Source organism: Lissotriton helveticus, chromosome 1_1 (genome assembly GCF_964261635.1).
Source record: "Lissotriton helveticus chromosome 1_1, aLisHel1.1, whole genome shotgun sequence".
In the NCBI taxonomy this organism is placed as follows: Eukaryota; Metazoa; Chordata; class Amphibia; order Caudata; family Salamandridae; genus Lissotriton; species Lissotriton helveticus.
In genome coordinates, this window is record NC_136057.1 from 1,085,286,283 (window position 1) to 1,085,310,058 (window position 23,776).

The window sequence follows — 23,776 nt, forward strand, 5'->3', positions numbered from 1 at the left end:
TACAAAATTTAAGAGAAAGGATGATTAAGCTTGAACCAAGAACTAGACCAACTCAATTTGAGGCATTGATCGAGTGGGAAGATGAGATGCATGAATTGGAGCCAGAAAGGTTTGAGGAGTTCAGAGGACCTAGGAGTAAATTTTGAAGTTTATGGGGGAACGACTCATGAGAGTAGAATGCGGAGGTGGAGAAAAGCTGATATGTGTGATGGAATGTATCTGGTAAGGGCAGTTGATGAAATGGTAGGACGGAAGTGTACGGAAAAGAAAAATAATGTGTAATCAGAAAGAAAGAGATTATGGGGATTGTGAAACAGAGGATGAAGTGCTGGAGGAGATATTAAATAGAAGACCTCCTCCATATCAACCAAGTTCTGTAACAGTGACTCCAAATGCTTCGCCAATCGAGACCAGATTTACTGATACCCCAAGATGATTTTCTGAAATTAAAGATAATACAGAGAGAGAGGAATTGAGATATGATTCTAATGCCCCATTAATGGAAACCAGACTTACTGGTATTCCCAGACAAAAATGTGAATTTAGAGGTAACATGGATAGAGCAGAGAGTAGATTTGAAGGAAACCCAAGTACGTCCGAATATGTGGGGTCTACTAATGAATTGACTGAAAAGGTACAGGAACTCACTAAAAATATAGAAGCTGCGACTGTCCCAGTAACAATAGGTCCTGTGATTCCAGGGTTCGAAAAATCAGAAAATAAAAAAACCATTGTTAACTATTCCTTTGAATCAAATTTTACAAAAAGTAAGAGAAAAGGTTTATCCAGACTTATCTGAAGTTAGGCATACTAGTCGGATGACACCGCCTGACTTGACCTTTAATCTCCCATATACGTTTTCAACGGGTGCGGAATCCGATTCTGCAACACCCGAGAGAAGTATAGAGAAAATTGATTTACCACAAACTCCCGTAGGACAGACAGAAAAGGAAATAAGTGATTGGCTTAAAACGTTAACAGTAAAGGACCAAGAACCTAAAGCGTGAGATGTGGACAGATTGAAAATTGACATGGAAGAATTAATAATTGGAACAATTGGGACAGATAGGTTGAAAGCATACCAAGATGATGAATTAATGTTCATGTGTAAAAGCATTACATGGAGAGCTACAAACCTGCATGGTCGACCAGAAGGATTGGCAAATGAACTCAATATAGACTTTGCAAAGACTAAGATATTACAAAAACCTTAGAGTAGATTTTACTGAAAAAGATATTGACAATATGAATACTGCCAGAAGATTAACCCAGATAAAAGAATTGATTGTGTTGTTGAGGAAGTGGGGAGATGTAGAACAGTGGAAGAATAAATGGATAAAGAAAAAGGGAAGAAAGCAATGATAAAACATCTGTTGCGGATGAATTTCCTATGAGAGAAATACCAGGAGGAGGGTATGTGCATGTTCCTTGGACTAGACAGGATATATTGTCATATACAAATGATTTCCCTAGGTTGCGAGAGAAACCAGTGGAATGGTATTGACAAGTGGATCGATTTGTAAAAGTCTCAAAAGTTATATGGGAAGATTTAGATTAGTTATTTGACATAGTAGTACCAGCAGACGTATGGTCTGAATGCAAGCTAACTGTAGACTGGCCATAAGCTGAATATCCGAGAGATCCTAAAACAGGTACTCCTGGACCCGAGGTAATGCAGAAGTATGAACAGGTAATATTCTTCAAAAATAAAATCCCTCTGTCAGATTAGTACCTGTAATTTCCTGGTGTCCGCAGGGATGCCCGGCTGAATGGGATGAGTGCTCCCAACTCCCCCGCACCACTGTGCCAGATTACTCTTGCCCCAGTGACGCCGGGGAAAGGGGAAGTGGAAGAGACAAACAGAGAGACTGCCCACACTAGATTCTTCACCTCGATTGCTCTGCTGAGGGATATGTTCTTCCTGCAAATATTTAGCAAAACATTACTAAGTTCATGCACATGACTAAGGACTATGCGACTAAATATTCTTATCTCTTTTTTATTACCTGACTTAGTGTGGGGGTTAGCCCTTCTCTTGTAAATCTCTAAAATAGTACGCTACTGCAAAGTACTTGAGTCTCAATGGAATATGTGGAGAAAGAGGAAGACTGAAGATAAAGGTGGTACACAAGAATATATATATATATTATTATTTACTTGTAGAATTCTCAGGACGCTGTACTCCACACAATATTCCAGGAAACTATGTCTAAATGTTCTGTTCCAAAAGCTGGCGCCTTAATCAGACAGCAGATGGCGCTCTAATTCCAATAGTCTCTGTTTAAACAATCTATAAACAAATGCTCCTTGTTCATAGAAGCGGAGGACAACTCAATGGCTCATTAATTCATGAGCATATAATATAGTCTGAAGTCCATGTAACATTCACAGTATAATAACTGAAGAACGAATTTCTACCTTAGAACTTGAAATGAAAAGTCTCTGGACTAAACTGCAGGTAAGGCAGAAATAATTTGAATTAATATTTAAAGCTAGCAAGGAAAGGTCTCACCAAATATTAGGCGAGTGCTGCCTCAGGAACATGGAGCAGACGATGCTGGCTGACACTGCTGCGTGGCTCAACAAGAGCGAATACTGCCTCAGGAACTCAGGGGAACAGAAGCTGAACACGACGAAGGAACGCCTGTTCTGAGGATTTCCGAGCCGGGAAGAAAACAGCTGACGGCACCACAGAAATGCCGACTTTGAAACTCAGAATCGAAAATGCTGAGAAAACCAAATACCAAACGTGGTATTAGTCTTCAATCCTTACAAGTGCTGGAGAGCGCGAAATAGCTACCGCCTCTCGTGAACAAACGGTTGAAGTGCGACGTTATTAGAACGCTCGCGCTTCAAATTCAGCTGTGCTCGTGCTTCCTGGAACTGCTAGAGCGCTAACCCCTGGAGCAAAACGTGGCACTGGGAAATGCCTGACCAGCCTCCTGCGGTATTTAGACACCAGAGCGCTCCAACTAATTAAGGGACCAGGACACTCTGCCAAACCAGGAACCTTACAGATTGGGGAAACTATGTGTGCCTGTCTAACCGAAAAGACCTTCCTGACAGTACCCTCCACCAAAACCCCCTCCTTAGGTTTTTGGGGATAAGTCTTGTGAAATTCCCTCACTAATCTTGGAGCATGGATATTAGAACTAGGTTCCCAAGATCGATCTTCAGGACCATAACCCTTCCAGTCAACCAAGTAGAAAACTTGACCCTTCCTAACTTTGGAATCCAGAATTCTTTTGACTTCAAATTCCTCAACTGAATCTACTAGCACCGGTGCTGGTGGGAGTACCTTGCGAAGATTAGGAGGATGCTTCCTGATTAACGAGACATGGAAAGTTGGGTGAATCTTTAAGGTTTGAGGCAAAAGTAATCTAACACTCACTGGATTTACCATTCTGACCACAGGAAAAGGACCCACAAACCTAGGTTGGAACTTGCGATTTCCACGCAAACGCATATGACGCGTGGAAACCCAAACTTGATCCCCAGGTTCAAAAACTGGACTCTCCTTACGACCCTTATCTGCCTGTCTCTTGAAAGCTGCCTTAGCCTATACCAAATTAGAAGAGGCAGCCTGATAAGCTGATTGCAACTTCTGTAGAACCTCTTCAACTGCAGGGACATCTACATCTTCTCTGCCCACCAACATATTGGGATGCCTACCAGAGTTCAAGAAGAACGGGGAAAAGCCTGTAGCAGAATGGACTGAGTTATTGTACGCAAATTCTGCTGGGTGAAGCAATGAAGGCCAATCTCCCTCTTGTTCCATTAGATATAGCCGAAGGTACTGTTCAAGATCCTGATTAACTCTCTCAGTCTGTCCGTCGGTTTCCGGGTGATAACCGGTGGACAAACGAGAGTCAACCCCCAAACCCTTAAGGAAGGATCGCCAGAATCGAGACACAAATTGAGGGCCTCTATCGGAAATGACAACCTTAGGGATTCCATGCAGTTTAACTACATGTTGCACAAACAAAGTGGCCAATTCTGTAGCATTAGGAAGATTTTTTAGTGGAACAAAGTGACTCATCTTGGAAAATTGGTCAACCACCACCCAAATGACCGAATACCCCTGACAAGATGGTAACTCCACTATGAAATCCATCGACACAGTATGCCAAGGATAGGGAGGAACTGGTAATGGCATTAGTAGACCCTGTGGAGATTGTCTGAGACTTTTCCCTTTCAAACATTGTTCACAAGTGGCAACATACTGTCGAACCTGAGCTTCCATACCGGGCCAAAGAAAATTCCGCTTCACCAACTCCAAAGTCTTTACCACTCCCTTGTGTCCGGCCAAAGGCAGATCATGAAACCTTTGAATGGTTTCTACTTGAAGCTTCTCTCCAGGAACGAATCTCTTGTCTTGAAAAAACGGTCTCCCATCTTTCACTGAACGATTTGGACCTTCAGATTCCCAATTCTGATATTCTTCTTTCAGAAATTCCAGCACGATTTTCTCTTCCAATTCATCCACTACTGAGACTGCCACAATCTTCTCCTTAGGAATGAGGTATTCCTCCGGTCTGGCTTGTTGATTTTCTCCCACATTCAGACGAGATAGAGCGTCAGCTTTCCCATTCATCACTCCAGGTTTATAAGTGAGTACAAAATCAAAATCAGCAAAAAACAATGACCACCGAAGTTGTCGTGGTGTCAAGGTCCGAGCTGACTTTAGGAATTGCAAATTTCTGTGGTCGGTAAACACTGTAACCACATGTCTGGCCCCCAATAAATAATGTCGCCACTCCAGAAAGGCATCTTTGACTGCCAACAATTCCTTGTCAGCAATGGCATAGTTGAGCTCTGCTGAAGACAATTTTCGGGAATAATAAGCAACAGGATGAAGCTGCCCAGTCTTCTTATTGCGTTGAGACAAAACCCCTCCAATAGCCAAATTGGAAGCATCTGCTTCCACAAAAAATGGTTCCAAAGGGTCAGGGTGTTGCAGAATTGGTGCTGTGATGAAGGATTCTTTGAGAAATTGAAAAGCCCCCTCCGCCTCAGACCCCCACACAAACTTTTCATTTTTTCGAAGCAAACGGGTGATTGGACTCACTTTCTCAGAAAAATTCTGGATGAAACGCCGATAAAAATTGGCGAACCCCAGAAAACTTTGGATTTCCTTTACGGTACTTGGAGCTGGCCAATCACGAATTGCATTAAGCTTCGATTCATCCATAGACACACCATCCGGAGAAAGGATGAATCCCAAAAATTCGACCTTAGTGGTATGAAACACACATTTTTCCAATTTTACGTAGAGTTGATTTTTTAAGAGACATTCCAAAATTGTTCGGACATGCAAGACATGCTCCTCCATATTCTTGGAAAAAATAAGAATGTCATCTATATAGACGACTGCAAATCGATCCAAAAACTCCCGAAGGATATCATTTACAAAATGCTGAAATGCCGCAGGAGCATTGCACAACCCAAAGGGCATCACCTGGTACTCAAAAAGCCCGAATCGGGTCCGAAACGCCGTCTTCCACTCATCACCCTCTGCCATCCGAACCAGGTGATAAGCCCCCCTTAGATCTAATTTGGTGTAGACATGGGCCTCTTTCACCTGGTCCAAAAGTTCGGAAATGAGTGGCAACGGGTACCGATTTTTTCTAGTCACCAAGTTTAAAGCCCTATAGTCGATGCAAGTCCTCAAGCTCTTGTCCTTCTTGGGAATGAAAAAAAGAGGGGAGGAAACTGGTGACTGAGAGGGTCTTATGAATCCGTTTGCCAGATTTTTATCCAAGTATTCTTTTAAATGCAAATTTTCCGATTCGGAAAGAGCATAGATGCGACTGCAAGGTAGAGAGGCACCTGGCTCCAATTCAATTGTACAATCATACTCCCGGTGGGGAGGAAGTTTTTGCGCTTCTTGTTCATCAAAAACGGATTTCAAATCTTGGTATTGAGCAGGAATTTCCGGTATGTCCACCAAACAAATCATCTGCGGTTGGTTAGCCAAACAGTACGATTCACTTACTTCCTTCTCCAGTGGAGGAGAATGAAAACAATGCTCCAAGCAATACTCTGAATTCAAATCTACAGTTCTCTTGGCCCAGTCAATCTTCGGATTGTGTTCGGTTAACCAGGGCAAACCCAGAATTAACTGAAATTGCGGAGCGTCAATTAAACTAAAGCAAATGACACTGCAATGTTTCCCAGGACCCAAAACCGAGATTACTTCGGTATCAAAGGTTATCGGGCCGGAGGATAGTGGAGTACCATCCACGGCTCGCACAGGCTCTGGTTTGATTTTTCTCACAAAATTAATTCCTAGACTTTTTGCAAATAGGATATCGCAAAAATTTCCAGTGGCTCCGGAGTCAATCATTATTGCTACTGTTGCTCGTTGATCTTTACCAAAATGAATTTGACAAGAGAGAATGAGATGTGGCGCATAGAATTGCATTGTGTTAGACAAGGACTGCACAAAGGGAGTTGACTTAGATTCGGCGTCCACCAGAGCAACTCCGTCTACTGGTGGAGCTTCTCTTTTACCCATGTCGACACCTTCGGTTTTCGGGGACACTCCTTGACAAAATGGCCTGATCCGCCACAGTACATACATAATTTTCCAACTTTTCTCTTTTCACGTTCTTCCTTACTCAAAGGTCCTCGAACCGTTCCTATTTGCATAGGTTCTTCTGCGAGAACTTCTTCCTTAGGTTTAGGCCCTTCAGAGCGAATCCGATCAAATCTGGGAGGAAACAGTTTATTTTCTTTACGCCGCTCAGAACGTCTCTCAGATTGTCTCTGGTCAATTTGAAGAACCAAGTCAATCAATTCAGACACATCTGTGGGTCTTTTGGGAATCTGAGCTAAGCCGTCCTTAAGTTCTTCTCTCAGGCCTCTGTAGAATATCGCTGCTCTTTTTTCAGATGGCCACTTAGTCTCCACAATAAGTTTATTGAACTGGGCTAAGTATGCCACTAACTCGCGATTCCCCTGTTTCAAATCTAGAAGCTCATTATCTGTAGTTTGAGAAATTGCTCTACGATCAAATATTCGTAAAAATTCTGTCTTGAACTCTTCGAAATTGTATAACTTGGGATCATTGGTAGACACCAGTGGCAAAGACCATGCCGCAGCATCCCCACTCAGGTACGACAGCATGAATGCCACTTTGGATTGATCTTCTTTAAATATGACAGGTTTGCACAAGAAATGCAACGAACACTGGGTGACAAATACCTGTGCCTTATTTGGATCTCCCATAAATCTTTCTGGTGGGGCTAGAGGGATAGTGGGGGACATGGCATGAATCACCTGAGTAGTAAGCTCAGAGGAAGATGGAGATGGGTTAAAGGTTTGAGATCTCTGACCCCCAAAATCTGGTCTAGGACTAACTGAGTTCATTTAAACGTTGACGAAGGAAACTAGTCTCTTGATTTGATTTTCTAACTTCTTCCCTAGTCTCAATCAACTGCTTCTGCAAGCCTTCCAAAATGGACCCCAGGGCCTTTAAATCAAGTCCCTCAGCCATGACACCCAGGCGGAAGGCAACTGCTGGCACTTCAATCTGTCAGATTAGTACCTGTAATTTCCTGGTGTCCGCAGGGATGCCCGGCTGAATGGGATGAGTGCTCCCAACTCCCCCGCACCACTGTGCCAGATTACTCTTGCCCCAGTGACGCCGGGGAAAGGGGAAGTGGAAGAGACAAACAGAGAGACTGCCCACACTAGATTCTTCACCTCGATTGCTCTGCTGAGGGATATGTTCTTCCTGCAAATATTTAGCAAAACATTACTAAGTTCATGCACATGACTAAGGACTATGCGACTAAATATTCTTATCTCTTTTTTATTACCTGACTTAGTGTGGGGGTTAGCCCTTCTCTTGTAAATCTCTAAAATAGTACGCTACTGCAAAGTACTTGAGTCTCAATGGAATATGTGGAGAAAGAGGAAGACTGAAGATAAAGGTGGTACACAAGAATATATATATATATTATTATTTACTTGTAGAATTCTCAGGACGCTGTACTCCACACAATATTCCAGGAAACTATGTCTAAATGTTCTGTTCCAAAAGCTGGCGCCTTAATCAGACAGCAGATGGCGCTCTAATTCCAATAGTCTCTGTTTAAACAATCTATAAACAAATGCTCCTTGTTCATAGAAGCGGAGGACAACTCAATGGCTCATTAATTCATGAGCATATAATATAGTCTGAAGTCCATGTAACATTCACAGTATAATAACTGAAGAACGAATTTCTACCTTAGAACTTGAAATGAAAAGTCTCTGGACTAAACTGCAGGTAAGGCAGAAATAATTTGAATTAATATTTAAAGCTAGCAAGGAAAGGTCTCACCAAATATTAGGCGAGTGCTGCCTCAGGAACATGGAGCAGACGATGCTGGCTGACACTGCTGCGTGGCTCAACAAGAGCGAATACTGCCTCAGGAACTCAGGGGAACAGAAGCTGAACACGACGAAGGAACGCCTGTTCTGAGGATTTCCGAGCCGGGAAGAAAACAGCTGACGGCACCACAGAAATGCCGACTTTGAAACTCAGAATCGAAAATGCTGAGAAAACCAAATACCAAACGTGGTATTAGTCTTCAATCCTTACAAGTGCTGGAGAGCGCGAAATAGCTACCGCCTCTCGTGAACAAACGGTTGAAGTGCGACGTTATTAGAACGCTCGCGCTTCAAATTCAGCTGTGCTCGTGCTTCCTGGAACTGCTAGAGCGCTAACCCCTGGAGCAAAACGTGGCACTGGGAAATGCCTGACCAGCCTCCTGCGGTATTTAGACACCAGAGCGCTCCAACTAATTAAGGGACCAGGACACTCTGCCAAACCAGGAACCTTACAGATTGGGGAAACTATGTGTGCCTGTCTAACCGAAAAGACCTTCCTGACACCCTCAGAAAGAAACAGATTGGGTAAAGATTGACAGGACATTGCAAGAACCTACAAAATAAGTACATTAATTTTATGAAAGATTGTTGTTAGTGTTTAAGCAATACAGTGGATATGAGGAATTGAGTGAAAAGGATACGAGTCATTTTGTGTATCGTTTTGTCTTTGGATTAAGACCAGCGATAGGAGATAGGATCAAGCATAACTTGATGGGTTGGCAGTCATGTTCTGTCGACGAAGTGGTGAGGCATGCGAAAAATTGCAGTGATGAGATTGAAGTTAAGCAAAGAAAGCTTAAAGAGAAAGCCATGTGGGCACAGGTGAAAGAGGCTGAACATCAAGTAGCTCAATTAGAGAATAAAAGTCATTAAGGAGGTCAGGTGAAAATGAAGGGAAATTTAAATAAAGGAAAAGGAATGGGTAATTTGGAAGAGGCAGAGAAAAAATTTCCATGTCACAATTGCGGCAGGTTAGGGCATTGGAAGAAAGAGTGTAAGTTGCCACCAAGAGTTAACCCCGAAAATACATCATTGACTCCGCAGGTGCAGGATTAGGTAATTCAGCAGTCATCGCCACACCAACAGGTAATTACCCTACAGAGTCAGGTGCCACAACCACCACTCCCACACAGTGTAAATCTACAGAATTACAGTACAGAGACAGGATTCTTCGGAGGAGAACAGGTAACGAGATCACCTAGAGTGAATGTGAGTCCACAGTATTGGCTGAAGGAAGATGGGAGTGAGTCATCAGCTACAGACGGTGCCTAGGAGAGGGAGAAGAGTGTGTACTTGGCGCAATTCTTTAGGCAGATCAATCTGGTCCTTTTGTGAATGGAAAGGTGAATGATGTAAATGTGACTTTCCTAGTGGACACAGGTGCTACCCGTTCTACTGTTAGATCAGTAGAAATTCAAAATCTTCCTCTCTCAGGAGACAGCATCCAAGTAGTAGGTGTAGCGAATAGACAGATTAAAACATTCCTGACGGAACCAGTTGAAGTGGAAATTGGAAATTTCAAAGATATGCATCGATTTGTAGTGTGTGACAGTAGTCCTGTTAACCTTCTTGGAAGGGACATACTGTGTAAAATGAACTGTGCCATTTACTGTTCACCAGATGGCATTGAACTCCAATTTCCAGATGAAGATAGATTGTATAAAATGACCATGTCACTGATAGACTCAGAACAAAATAGCATGTTTCCTGTATTTGACAAAGAAAAGATACCTGGTGAGTTAAAAGAATCAGTCAAAGAAAAAGTGTGGGAATTCACAGAAAAGGATATTGGATTAATGAAAGTTGTGGATCCTGTGAAAGTTTCTGTAAAGGAAGGAGTGAGCTACCCAAATATTCCCCAATATAAATTGACAGCAGAAATAATCGAAGGAATAACTCCAGTGATAAACAAAATGATTGAACAAGGAATTTTAAGAGCAATAATAAGCAGTCCATGTAATTCACCTATAATGGGATTGAAGAAGCCTAATGGAACATTTAGGATAGTGCAGGATTTACGAAGAATTAATAAAATAGTTGTCCCATGCTGTCCTGTTGTGCCAAACCCCGCAGTGATCCTGTACCAACTTCCACAAGATGCAGAATGGTATACAGTCATTGACCTATGTAATGTGTTCTTCACAGTTCCGTTACACCCAGATAGCCAGCCAATATTTGATTGATGGTTTAGAGACCGTATTTTGGCATGGTGCCGTATTCCTCAGGGGTATACTGAGAGTCCCTCCATCTTTAATCAGCTGCTAAAGAAGTCATTGGAGAGTTTGAACATGCCTGGAAATTCAGTATTGGTTCAATATATGGATGACCTGTTGGTAGCATCAAGAACCAAAGATGCATGTGTTTCAGATACCATTGCATTACTGAGTCATTTGGCAGAAGGAGGACATAAAGTGTCACCATCAAAGTTACAGTTCTGTCAGAAAGAAGTACAGTATCTAGGTCACAAGATTGCCCAAGGAGTCAGACAAGTAACCATATAAAAAATCAGAATGATACAGGGAATGAAACCTCCTAAAACTCAGAAACAGGTAAGAATGTTCCTAGGAATGGTAGGTTACTGTCGACAATGGATCAGTGGATTTTCCCTGATAGCAAAACCATTACAGAGATTGACAAGAGCAGATGTAAGAGATCCCTTAGTGCTGAACAAAACAGAAATGGAGGCTTTTGAACGACTAAAAAAGTCTGTGTGAAGCACCAGCATTGGGAATGCCTGATTATGAGAAAGAGTTCGAACTGTATTGCAGTGAATGAGAGGGATGTGCATTATCAGTTCTAATTCAAAGACATGGAAAACTGAGAAAGCCCATTGCATATTTCTCAGCTGTTTTGGATCCAGTTGCCAAAGCATTGTCAGGATGTTTGAAAGCAGTAGCTGCTACAAGTGTGAGTTTGGAACAGAGTGAGGGTATAGTGATGGGATATCCGTTGTAGGTATACGTACCTCATTCAGTGGAGATTCTCCTCCCTAGGACCAAAACACAGTTCCTTACCAATAACAAGATGACAAAGTATGAAAAAGTAATTCTGGGTACAGATAATATGACAATAGCACGATGTGTGAATGTAAATCCATCAACTTTGTTACCTGATGCCATGGATGTGGAGGTGAGAAATGAAGTTGATCATAAGTGTTTGGATGTTCTGGAGTATTGTACCAAACCGAGACAGGACATTAAAGATGAGCCATTGCCTGAATCTGATTATGTAATGTTTGTAGAAGGTTCATGTCTGAGAACAGATGAGGGTGCTCCGAGTGCTGTATATGCTGTGTGTACAGTGGCAGACGTTCTGGGAGCATCTTGTCTGAAAGGAATTCGTTCTGCTCAAATAGCAGAGTTGATTGCTTTGAATCGAGCATGTGAACTGGGAAAAGAAATAAGAGTCACCATAGTGACTGACAGTCAGTATGGTTTTGGGGTTGTCCATGATTATGGTCAACTGTGGTCCCAGAGAGGTTATTTAACTTCTGCAGGATCCCCCATCAGAAATGCCGAGTTTGTGAAAATGCTGACTGGTGCAATCCAGTTACCTGAGAAAATTGCTGCTGTAAAATGTGCAGCTCACAAGAAAGGAGATGATTATGTCACCAGAGGCAACCGCTTTGTTAACTCTATTGCTAAGTACTGTGCTAAAAATCTTACATCCATAAATCAGGACAGAAAAGCTGAACAAGTTTCAAGTCCTTTAATGCTAACCCCAGTAGTTGAGACTTGGCAGGAAGTAAAACAGATGCAGGAGGAAGAAAGTGAGGAAGAGAAGGACATTTGGTTAAAATCAGGATGTAGACAAATAGAAGAGGATGACATTTGGGTTTATAAACATGAAAGACCAGTAATGCCCGATAGCATGATCTTTAATATGGCCTGAATGCACCATGGTCAAGCCCATATTGGGAGGGATGCTGTGATCAGGATGTTTAGACAAACATGGTATAATCCCAAGTTCAGGATGATCGCTAAAAGCCTTTGTCAGCGAAGTCTTATTTGCCAGCAGTTAAACCCAAGAAGAAAAACAGTTGTGAGTTTGGGAACCAAAGGACGGGAGGGAGGTCCATTTACACGAATGCAATTGGATTTAGTAGAGTTGCCACCCTGTAATCGGCTTCGATATGTACCTGTGATCATTTGCCTATTTTCCCGGTGGGTGGAGGCCTTCCCTACCAGACGGAATGATGGAGTGACTGTTGCAAAACTATTGTTAAGAGAAATCATCCCGTGTTTTGGTTTCCCAGTAACAATTGAGACGGACCGTGGAACTCATTTTCACAATGAGTTAATGATTTGTGAAGCACTGGACATTCGTCAGAAATTACATGGAGCTTACAGACCAGAGGCTTCTGTGGTAGTTGAACAAGTAAACGGAACCATAAAGAACAGAATTGCAAAAATGTGTTTGGCAACTGGACTGAAATGGCCTGATACTGATACTTTGCCACTTGTTCTGTTGACCCTAAGGAGCATACCTGATAAAAAGACAGGATTAGTCTACATGAGATTCTGATGGGAAGAGTGATGAGACAAGCATTTGTGCCAGTTGATAAACTATTGACTATTAATGATATCATACTGGATTACTGCAAAAACCTGTCTGAAGTGGTAACTTCTGTGTTCCATCAGGTGGGAACTGAGGCAAACTCGAAAGAGAAGCATCCAGCTCATGATCTAGTCCCTGGAGATTGGATTCAGATAAAAGTACACAGGAGAAGAAACTGCCTAGTTCCTCGTTGGCACAAGTCATTCTGGTTAGTACAACTGCAGTTAAATGTGCTGGTGTAAAGATATGGGTATATGCCAGCCACACCATCTGTGTGCCTGAGCCTGAAAATCCACTTGACGAGGCAGAAAGCACAACTGACTCAGATTCCGAAGGTGAACCAGATACAAATCCATATACTGTAGCTCAACCTGTTCGTCGACATCTGGAAATATCAGATGCAAACTCTGCGACTGAAGGAGAAAGTGAAGTCATCATAATACCAAATTCTGAAGATCAACCCGAAAGTCGAGATTTGGTAAGGTCTGATACCAGTGTGGACACTGACCAAACTGAAGTCAAAACTGGTAGTCAGATAGGTACTGAAGGACAGTCAGAAAGCTCTGAAAGCAGGAACAGGAATCGTGAAATTGGTAAAAAAGGAAATAACTCACGATAAGGATGAGCTTCCAAGTACCAGCTACAGAGACGTTCCTAACAGATTGAAAGAACAGGCCAAACAGAAAACAGATTCAGTAAAGAAAACAGACATTATAAAGTTCACCATAAAGGAAACGGATGAGAAATCTGAAACTAAGTTTGATGACAATGAGGATGAAACTCAATTGAGGAGAAGCTCAAGAAAGCGAGCTTGGAGAGTAGAAAGTAACAATGTTGAACCTGAAACCAAGAAACCACGTAAAGGTGATAATGCCTAAGGAAAATGATGGTTTGAGATTCAAACTGGTTAATAAAGCAAAAATCGAAGAAGATCAAGTAAATTAAATAACCAGTCAAAAGGAGTTGTTGGGAGAAAAAATAGAAATTGTGCAAAGACCAAAAAGAGTAAAAAGACCAAATCAAAAATACAAGTCACCTGAATGGTCGTATATCGCTTTGCCTCCAATAAGGGAAGTAAATAGCAATCAAGAACATTTTAATTATCAAAGTGGAGAAAAAGAAAGTGAGTGAACAAACTCAAGAGGGAAAAGGAAGTACCTAAACTGGGCAACCAAAAAGAGGGAAAGGTGAAGGAACAAGATTGTTGAATTTATTGATGGTAAGGACACTTTTATGCACAGGAAATTTGAAAGAGACAATATAAAGACAAAAAAGATTGTGGAAACACTGTGTAAAAAAAATTCAAATAAAAAAAATATAAAATAATGGCTACTAATGATGTAACAAGATCGAAATGTACTATTTTTAGAAAATGGTGTAGAATGTGGTTAACATGTACAGGGCTATTGATGTTGGCATGGTTAATATTAGCTATTGTAATTCCTTTTAGGCCAAATTTTGAAAAAGCAAAGGCAAATGAGAGTATGAGAGAAAAGGCCTATGAGTCAAAGGGTGAAATAATACATGTGTATAGACATGAAATACAACAAGATAATTCGATTAGTGACAACTCCAAGAATACATTTTCGAAGTTATTATCTGAATATGTGAGAACCATGGACGCTAGTGATTGGTACGTCTGTGTGAAATTACCAGCATCTGTATCAGAGGGTGTGACGTACCACCACCTTCCATTAACATATGGGGTTACATGTATTGTGTTAGCTAGTTTGTTTTACAGAAAAGGTAAATTATAGTATTATTATTCCAATTCTGATGATGTTTTTGCAAAATTGAAAGTTGTGGCTGAATTTAATCAAACCTGCAAAAGTTTTTGGAGAATATTCGTTCAAACATAATTTGACTTGTAAAATGAGAAATGAGGAGAAAGCCTTTTTGGATATGGTAAAGGAAAGGAGGAATCATTATAAGAGGAAGGTATAAGCATAGAAATCTGTACATTCGAGGATGATCATGTCAATGTGGCTATAAATATAGCTACACCATTATTAGGGAAATTATGTATTTGAAGAGACAACACTGTGTATGATAATTATTTTGTGGGAGCAAGTCAATGTGAAGATACATACATTATAAAAGGGGGTTGGGGATTTAAAGGAGGTGATGATCCAGTTTTTCCTGGCATATATTTCCTGTGTGGGAACAAAGCTTATTATAGATTGCCTGATCATTGGTATGGGTCCTGCTATGTAGGTCTGGTCTTTCCTAAAATTTTCTATGTAGATAGAGGAACTAATGGAATTCACAAGATAGGTAAACCTTTAAGTCGTAGGGAAAGTGTAATATAAATAATAGGTGATGTTTTGGAGCATTGATACCAGCAGTAGGTATACCTTTTAATGCAAACAGAATTCGGAAATTGTCAACGATAGTAGATCGTTTGTCAACAGATACTGCAGGGGGATTTTTAATGGTAAACACAGAAATGGTGGCTATGAGAGCTATGGTGATGCAAAATCGACTTGCTCTTGATATAATTTTGGCAAAAGAGGGAGGAGTCTGGAATTTTGAAGGTACAGCACTGTTGTACCTACATTCCTGATAAAAGTCAAAACATTAAAAGATATATTACAAACCGTACATAATTGCATAAAGAAAGTATACCACTGGAGGTTGATGGTGTTCTTGAGAAATTTGGTAGAGGTTTTTCAGCCGTTAGGAAATGGTTTTATGAAATAGGTAGATTAATAATAGGGAAAATATTAATTTCAGTAACACTAATAATAGTGATATTTTTAGTCTTAAGATTAGGTTGTAAACTTAGAAAAAGAAGAAACCTTAAAAAGTCTATAAAAAAGCAATTTGAAGAGAGACAAGAAAGAGAACGTAAAAAGTGGGACATTGAAATGGAAAAGTTTAAGGAGAAACTTTATCAAGACAGAAAGAAAATAGAAGATACTAGAGTGTAACTCATACTAACTGAAAAGAATTTGAAACATGTTTTGAACATTTTATAAAATTTTTGGGTGTTATTTGGTGATAAATCACCAAAGGGGGGAGTTGATAGAGCGAAGGTGAAAACAAAAATGATTGTATACCCCTCGTAAAATTGCCTTCCCATAACTGTAATATGTATTAATCGTGTGGTTTTAAAAATTAACCAACGTAGAATAGAAAGCGCACACACAAATACACGTGGGATACTAATATGCTTGTGTTGCAAATTTAATCCATTAATTATGTGAAGCCGTCTTACTAATATAGTGTGGAAATGCTATAATCTAATGAAATGCTTTGCCTGAATGCATTCTATATGTATTATTGTGTCAGAAATTATGGAGAATGGTAAGAAAACAATGCATAAGAGTGGCTTAAAAGGCTAGGTAACCACTAACAGGGTGAACATAGACTGGAGGAAGGTAAACAGAAGGGTTCTACTTCAAAATCTAACGTTTAATTGTGTATGTTTCTATAATAATTCCCGTTATTGCCCATGCGGCCTAGTAGATTATGGAAGGTTTGCGAGACTCCAAGTGAGTGATCCTCTACGCATGCGCCACTGTGCTCGAGAGATGTGCAAGCAGCCTGAGCCTGTGCGGCTGATGTCAAGGTCAACGTGGCCTGAAAAGCAGAATGGTGGCAAATTAAAGATGTTCGTGTCATGAGCCTGAAAAAAATTATGAAATTGACAAGTTAAAGGACAAGGGTGAAGGAGGGTAATAATGAACAATTTAAACCTTATTATGCATGAAGCCATGACGAAGCGGAAATATGTACAATGAGGAGAGGAGGTTGTCCTCATCCACCCCTTGAACGGACCAATGAGAATTGAATGTGGACCCTAAAAGTTTCAAATTGTAGATAAATAGTTAGGGAAAAACAATTCACACCACGACATGCTGTCGGACTGATTGATTTTTCCATGGTGCAAAGACTTTGAAATTTTCTTGACTTTAACTTTTGATGGGGACGGAGTCCTGATGGGAGGTGAACATCGAGAAAGAATAGAAAAGCTGTTTTAGGGAACCATTCTACGCTAACTGATTCTCATTGCCAATACGATTGGTAATATGTTTTTGACTTATTTTTCTGAACTATTCTGCTAATAAATGTAAACTGTTTGAATTGAATCTTCTTTTTCTTTAGGTGAATTTAAAAGGTTTAATGGTGTTAGAATTAAAAGGTTAAATAAAATAAAGTTATGCTAGGAGATTAAATCTTTAAATAAACATTTAATAAATGGAGAATTAATCTGGTCTTGTTGTCCATTAGTTAACTTTTACTAGCTGATCCATTGACCAAACAGTGGGATGTTTTTGTTTTTTTTCACAACAAAGTTTTATTGAATGATCAGAGAGAGGCATATATGTGGCTCTCCACAGTCAGGAGAGTGCCACCAAATATCAAGACAGGTTTCTTTAGCATGTACAAATCTCAAGTAATTATACGAGGAATGCAAACCCCCTTCCTGCCCTCCACCCCCATCCCCAACCACCCAACTTCCCAACTACCCACCCCTTATCCCTCCCTAACCCGTTGCACGTGATCATAGTAAACCTTCATCACTTGGTCTTAATGTGTCCGGTACTGTGTACCACCTCAGGTCTGCGGGCCACTCTCCTCCTGCCAGTCATCTTCTTGTACCATCGGGGGGTCTAGGAACAGTCCCCTATACTCCGCCCACCTTCTCCAGATCTTATAATGCTTACGGGGGCATCCCCTGGCTTCAAACACCGGGCGCTCCAGCCCCATAAAGTAGTCTAAGCCAGCCTTCAAAGCACACAGTGGGGGGGCTCGCACTCCTTTCCATGCCCGTGCCAGGTCCCTCTTGGCCACCACCAGTCCCAGCAGTAAGAGGTGGCGCTTATAGATATTCCCCCCCACCCCCTCTAGGACATGAAGAATCCCTAATCGAGGGGTGCGGGGCAGGTCCCATCCCAGTACTTCAGACAGACAATTCCAGACACCACTCCAAAATCTGGTAAGGCCGACACAGGACCACACAGTATGCAACAGCGTACCTCTTTCAGTTCCACAGCGCAGGCACTCTGTGGACCCAATCAGGCCCGCCCTCCACAATCGCTCCCGGGTGTAGTAGGCCCTGTGTAGGTATTTGAATTGGATGAGGCGGAGTCGCATCGCGATAGCAGCCCCTCGCGGGGACTCCAGCGCCTCCCTCCAATCATCCTCGTCCAAGGGTCCGATGTCTTTCTCCCAGGCCTCCTTAAGGGGGAGTAGGGAGGAGGAACAGTGCGCGACGAGTGTTTGATAGATTCGGGATACCTTCTTATCACCGAGGTCTCCCATGAAGATCTTCGCCTCCACCGGACTGAATTCCGGCAGCGACTCCAAGCCGGCAATGTCAGGTGCCAGTGCATGGCGAAATTGGAGATAGCGATAGAATTGGGCCGTGGGCATATGGAACTCAGTTTGGAGCTCCTGGAACGACTTCAGGGTGACTCCGGACAGTACATGTCCCAGTGACGAGATCCCGATGGCATCCCATCCACTGAACCCCGTCAAAGAGGCCAACCCAGGAAGCCGTCCATTTTGCCACAGCGGGGTCTCCGCCGTAAGACTACCCCACCAGCCCATACGACGCAGCGCTTGTCGCCACACAGCAAAAACCACACGTGTGACACACGGGAGCTTTTTCCATATTTTGGCTGAGTATAAAATCGTGTGTAGCCATCAGGGAGCGCTCCAGGGCGTAAGCCGGGTCACCCCTGTCTCCATACCACCATTCATTAAGTACAAGCAGTTGGGAGGCCTGATAATAAGACAGGATATCGGACGTGGCCAAGCCACCACAATATGTGGACAGGTAGCAGGTCCGCAGCGCCACCCTGGCAGCACCTCCCGCCCATAGGAAGCGACCCAGGACCGAATTAACTTGCCGAAACCACTGGGGAGCGATAGGGTGTGGGTGATTCTGCAGTTGGTATAGGAGGCGCGTAAGTGCGACCATCTTGAAGATCGCAGATTGACCAAAGATAGTAAGGGGCATTCGGGACCACGTCTTAACATCTGTCTGAACCCTCTCCCATACCGGGACCACATTACGTTCCCAAGCAACAGCCGCGGAGTCGGAGAGGAACACTCCCAGATACTTCAAGCCCCCTACAGCTACCTGCAACTCCGACGCCCAGGAGTCCGCCACACTCCTGCCACCCAACACCCATAGTGTGGATTTACGTGGGTTGAGATAGAGGCCCGACACCTCACCGAAGACACGCATAATCTCCAAGACTCGAGGGCCCGATCTGTTTAAGTCCGTAAGGAAAAAGAGGACATCATCTGCATATAGTGCAATTCTATCCGTGGGGGCGCCGCCCCATTCAAAGCCCCGCATTTGTGCGTCAATACGCACCCAGGAGGCCAGGGGCTCCATAGCGAGCGCAAATAAATATGGGGAGAGCGGGCACCCCTGGCGAGTCCCCCTGCCGATGGAGAACTTCTCAGATATCGCACCGGAGATACGGACAGATGCTGTGATGTCCGTGTACAGGAGTTTGATGTATGAAATAAACACCGGGCCCAGATTGAGGCGAGGCAGGAGAGCGAACAGGTATGTCCAGCTAACTGAGTCGAATGCTCTGTCAATATCCGCTAGGAGGAGAGCTGCACTCTCCCCCGTGTCACCAACAGCATCTATTGCCGCCTGCGCCCGCCCGATATTGTGCCGCGTCGCCCTATGTGGCATGAAGCCAGCCTGGTCCGGATGGACCAAGTCGGTCACATACGGGAGAAGGCGGTTCGCCAAGGCCTTAGCCAGCAGTTTAGCCTCGATATTCAGCAAGGATATCGGGCGATAAGAGTCCTGTCTGTCCGGGGGCATGCCGGGCTTTTGGAAGACCACAACCTCGGCGTGTCGCCAATCAGCTGGCAGTCTACCCTGCGACCGAGCCGCCTCCAGTGCACGGAGGTAATGGGGCCCCAATTGGAGTTGGAATCGTTTATAGAATTCGCTCGGGAAGCCACTTGGCCCCGGTGCCTTCCCCGTGTTGAGCTGTCCTAACGCTTCTCCCAATTCTTCCGCCGTCAGGGGAAGGTCTAGCGCTGCTTTGGTCGCATCAGAAACCGCCTTCGGTGGCAAGTCCCCAATGAATTTATCTATCGCGTCCGCCGATAGACAGTCCCGCGGGGCGTATAGGTCCTTATAATAGTGGGCAAAGTTCGCCGTCAGCGCCTCCGGGTCCATGATCGCCACTCCATCCCCATTTGTGAGACCCGGAAGCGAGTGCGGCTGGATAGTACGTTGGCACAACCTATGAAGCATGGTACAAGACTTGTCCCCCCACTGATAGACTCTACTGCGCGTGGCCAGCCATGCTTGCCTGGCCTCATCAATCAGCACAGACGCATACGACTGTTGCGCCTGCAGGAGCAACCGCAACGCCACATCACCCCCACCCCGGCATTGTTCGTCAAGAGTGTCCACCCGTGCAGCTGCCGCAGTGATGGCCTCTCTACGCTCCCGACAGGCCGCCGCACACCATGCAATATCTATCCCCCTAATCGTGGGCTTCATGGCCTCCCAGACTACCACTGCATCTATATCGTCCACTAGATTCTCCTGCCAGTAATGTGCAATCGCACTCCGCATGTGTTGGACGTAGCCGGCACGCTGAAGGTGCCACGAAGACATCCTCCACCGGAACGGCTGACGCTTCGTAAGCAGGTCAATCCCGACAGCCACCGGAGAATGGTCAGATAGCCCTCTAGGCAGGATCCCAGCTTCCCGTACCCTATCCAGGGACGCGCGGGGCACAAAAACGTAGTCCAGGCGCGAAAAGGAACCATGGACCGCCGACACGTATGTGTACTCACGGGCCTTGGGATGCATATGCCGCCACACATCAACCCAGCCCATTCCCTCCACCATCGCATTCAACCGGGTAGGAGCAGCAGCAGTCGAAGCCCCTTGCGCTCGCCGACGATCCACACACATGTCCATCACCTCATTCCAATCGCCCCCCAACACCGCCAAGGACTCAGGGATCTCCGCCCACACTGCAAACAATTTCTCGGATAAGGACCACTGCAAAGGCGGAGGGGCATAGACACTCCCAATAACTACAGGTTCAGCACCCACCATCCCCTTGACGAAAACATATCGACCCTACGGGTCTATCCATTGTTTCTCATGTACATAGGCCAATCTGCGATGCACCAACACAGCAACTCCCCTGTACCCCCTGGAAAACCCCGCATGATAGACCTGTTGGTAACCAAACCTCTGCAGGCTAAGCACCTTCGTCCCCAGCATGTGCGTTTCCTGCAACAGTAATACATCAGCCACCTCCCTCTTCCCCCATCTCAGAATTGCCCCCCGTTTGATTTTGTCAAGCATCCCCCTGACATTCCAAGTTATCACACGCATGGACTCCTGAGGGAGTCCTCGAATCGACGTATCAGCCATCGTCTAAGGTAGCAATCGTGGCAAGACCCTGGCTCCACACCCAGGCACACAGCACCTTCAGAAGCAAAGTATCAAAAATCACGTGCAATCCCCCCCCCTCGACCCTCGAACTCCCAAAAAACAACCGCGGCAGTCCCTCTGCCCAACGTGCCCCAACCCACGCCCCCCCCCCCACAACCACCCCACCCCACCCCCCTGCCCACCACCCCTATACCTCGTGGAACTCAGAAGTATCTGTCGCGGCATGGGCAACCTCGGGCCCAAAACAGAGCGCCAAGGCCAACCATACCAATGGATCCCAACTACCCCCGGGAACTATCAAAACTCCCTCCCCCTTCCCCTATACAACCCCCACTTACGTAGGAGGCAGGTAGCCCCAAACCAGAGCACCCCGAACCCCACCCCATAACCCCACACACAGCTCAACAAGAATCTAGCCTTAATAGTATACTCAGCAGTCAATGTTCGGTACAGTGGAACGCTGCAGAGCAGCTTCACTCCAGCCGGAGTTTACGATATACGGTTGAGGGCACGAGTCCCCACAGCTTGTCAGCGGCCTCTCCCAGAGTGATCAGAGTCAGTAGGTGCAGCAGAGGGAGATCCACCGCGGGAGTTGGATCGTTTCCGAGATCTCGACTTTCGAGTCCTTTTGGCTCCGGCAGCCTGATCCCCCTCGGTCTTGCGATGGCTCCCTCGAACGCCCCGGTTTCAATCCAGGTTGATCATGTGGCCTGACTCTCACCGTCTCATCAGTCCATTTGAAAACGTCCTCCGGGGAGTCAAAGAAATGAGTACGGGACTGAAAGATCACCCGTAGGCGGGCAGGGTAGAGCAATGAGTATTGAATCTTCAGGCCACGGAGTTTCGCCTTGGCGGCAATAAAAGAGTGCCGCTGTTGTTGCACAAGTCTGGTGTAATCCGGGAAGATCATAATCTTCTGATTTTCGAAGTGAAGTGATTCCTTGGCCCTCGCTTCCCGCAAAATAGTGTCCTTGTCGTGAAAATTCAGGAGTTTAGCAATCACGGGTCTGGGCCTCTCTCCCGCCGGCGGTTTCTGCGTCAGGGCCCTATGGGCGCGTTCGATTACGAAACAGCGGGACAGGGCCTCCGGAGGGAGCCAACTCTCCAACCACTGGGTTAGGAACTGTTCCATGTTACCCTTCTCACACCCCTCCGGAAAGCCCACAAAGCGTAGGTTGTTCCTGCGCGCCCGCCCTTCAGCAAAACAGTGGGATGTTTTAATGTTTTCTTAAGAGTAAAACCATGGAAAGATCCAATAAACTGCAGATGTATATAGTGTATAAAATTTAAATTAAATAGAGGAAGTAGGACACTCCGCTATTCCTGCAGCTCATTCCTCTGATTTTCACTGCTCTTGGGAGCAGGGTGATTTTGTGAATGAATGACTCGCGGTGTTATGGGCCCCACTGACGAGTAAAGTGTGATAGCTCCTAGGATATATAGTGATGGTTTGGAGGTTTGGTTTGGAGCAGCGCTGGATCACTATCCATGTATTTGGTTGCTTGCGATCTCTTATCTTGCTAGCCCCTTACCTAAAGACACTGTTTACACAAAGTAGTGCAACTATTCTCTTGCTTAGACTTTGCTACCTTCTTTTGGGCCTTTCTGTTCTGCCTATGCCCCTTTTCCTCCCTATTGGTGCGATCATTTTTGGTGCCCAGTTGCAAATTTGTCAATCTAAACTTTGAGGAAGATGGTCACCTTCTGTTTTTGGCACTTTCCGGACCTTGCAAGTCCTCCTTCTTAATTCGTCTTTTTGTGACCGATAGGATTGAGCCCTGTATGAATGGCAAGGATGCATCTCCTGGACACAAAGCAACTCAAAACTAAAATAAAACCTCTGCAACCAGTTTTTCAGGATTGTACAACTACAAGGCTTCGTGCCTGTATTGTTCACATCTGATACAAACACACACAATATTTTAAAATAATGCAGCGTTACACATCTGCCCACAACGTCCCACATTCTTTCTTTGAGCTGACTGTACAATATTCTAGAATGTATTCTGAAAATCTTCATTCCTTAACTACTAACTAGTAGAACAGAATTTAACTGTTCATTATTTCAGAGTAGTTTTCCTATAGATATCAGTTAACATAGCGTTTCGTTCAGTTTCTCACCAGTTTGACAGTGGATCCAGCTGCAACAATAAAGAGTTTAACATCACCTCTGTCTGCGCAAGATGTTGTTCAAGTTCCATCAGTTGTTTTTCTAGAAAACAAAACACACATGATTTAATTCACATGTAACGCGATGAAGAGAAATTTGGAAATCTGCACATAGAGCCAGAATTCTCACATTTCAAAATTATAAATGACAACTTTGTTTTAAGGCGACAAGATGCGTGATATTTTGGCAGCAGGCTTTCGAATTGAATTTGCCAGATCCTGCTACAACCCTCCTTGTCCCTAGCACTATAGCATGCAAGGTGCAAT

General features: G+C 44.1%; 1 protein-coding gene across 1 annotated transcript in view; it reads right to left on the bottom strand.

Moving 5' to 3' along the window:
• LOC144821279 (protein RIC-3-like) overlaps positions 1–23,776 on the bottom strand; it is a 233,901-nt gene that overhangs the window by 89,589 nt on the left and 120,536 nt on the right. The window contains exon 4 of the mRNA XM_078678119.1: positions 23,462–23,552. Within this exon, the coding sequence (XP_078534245.1) occupies positions 23,462–23,552 (91 nt within the window). The remainder of the gene's footprint in view (positions 1–23,461; positions 23,553–23,776) is intronic.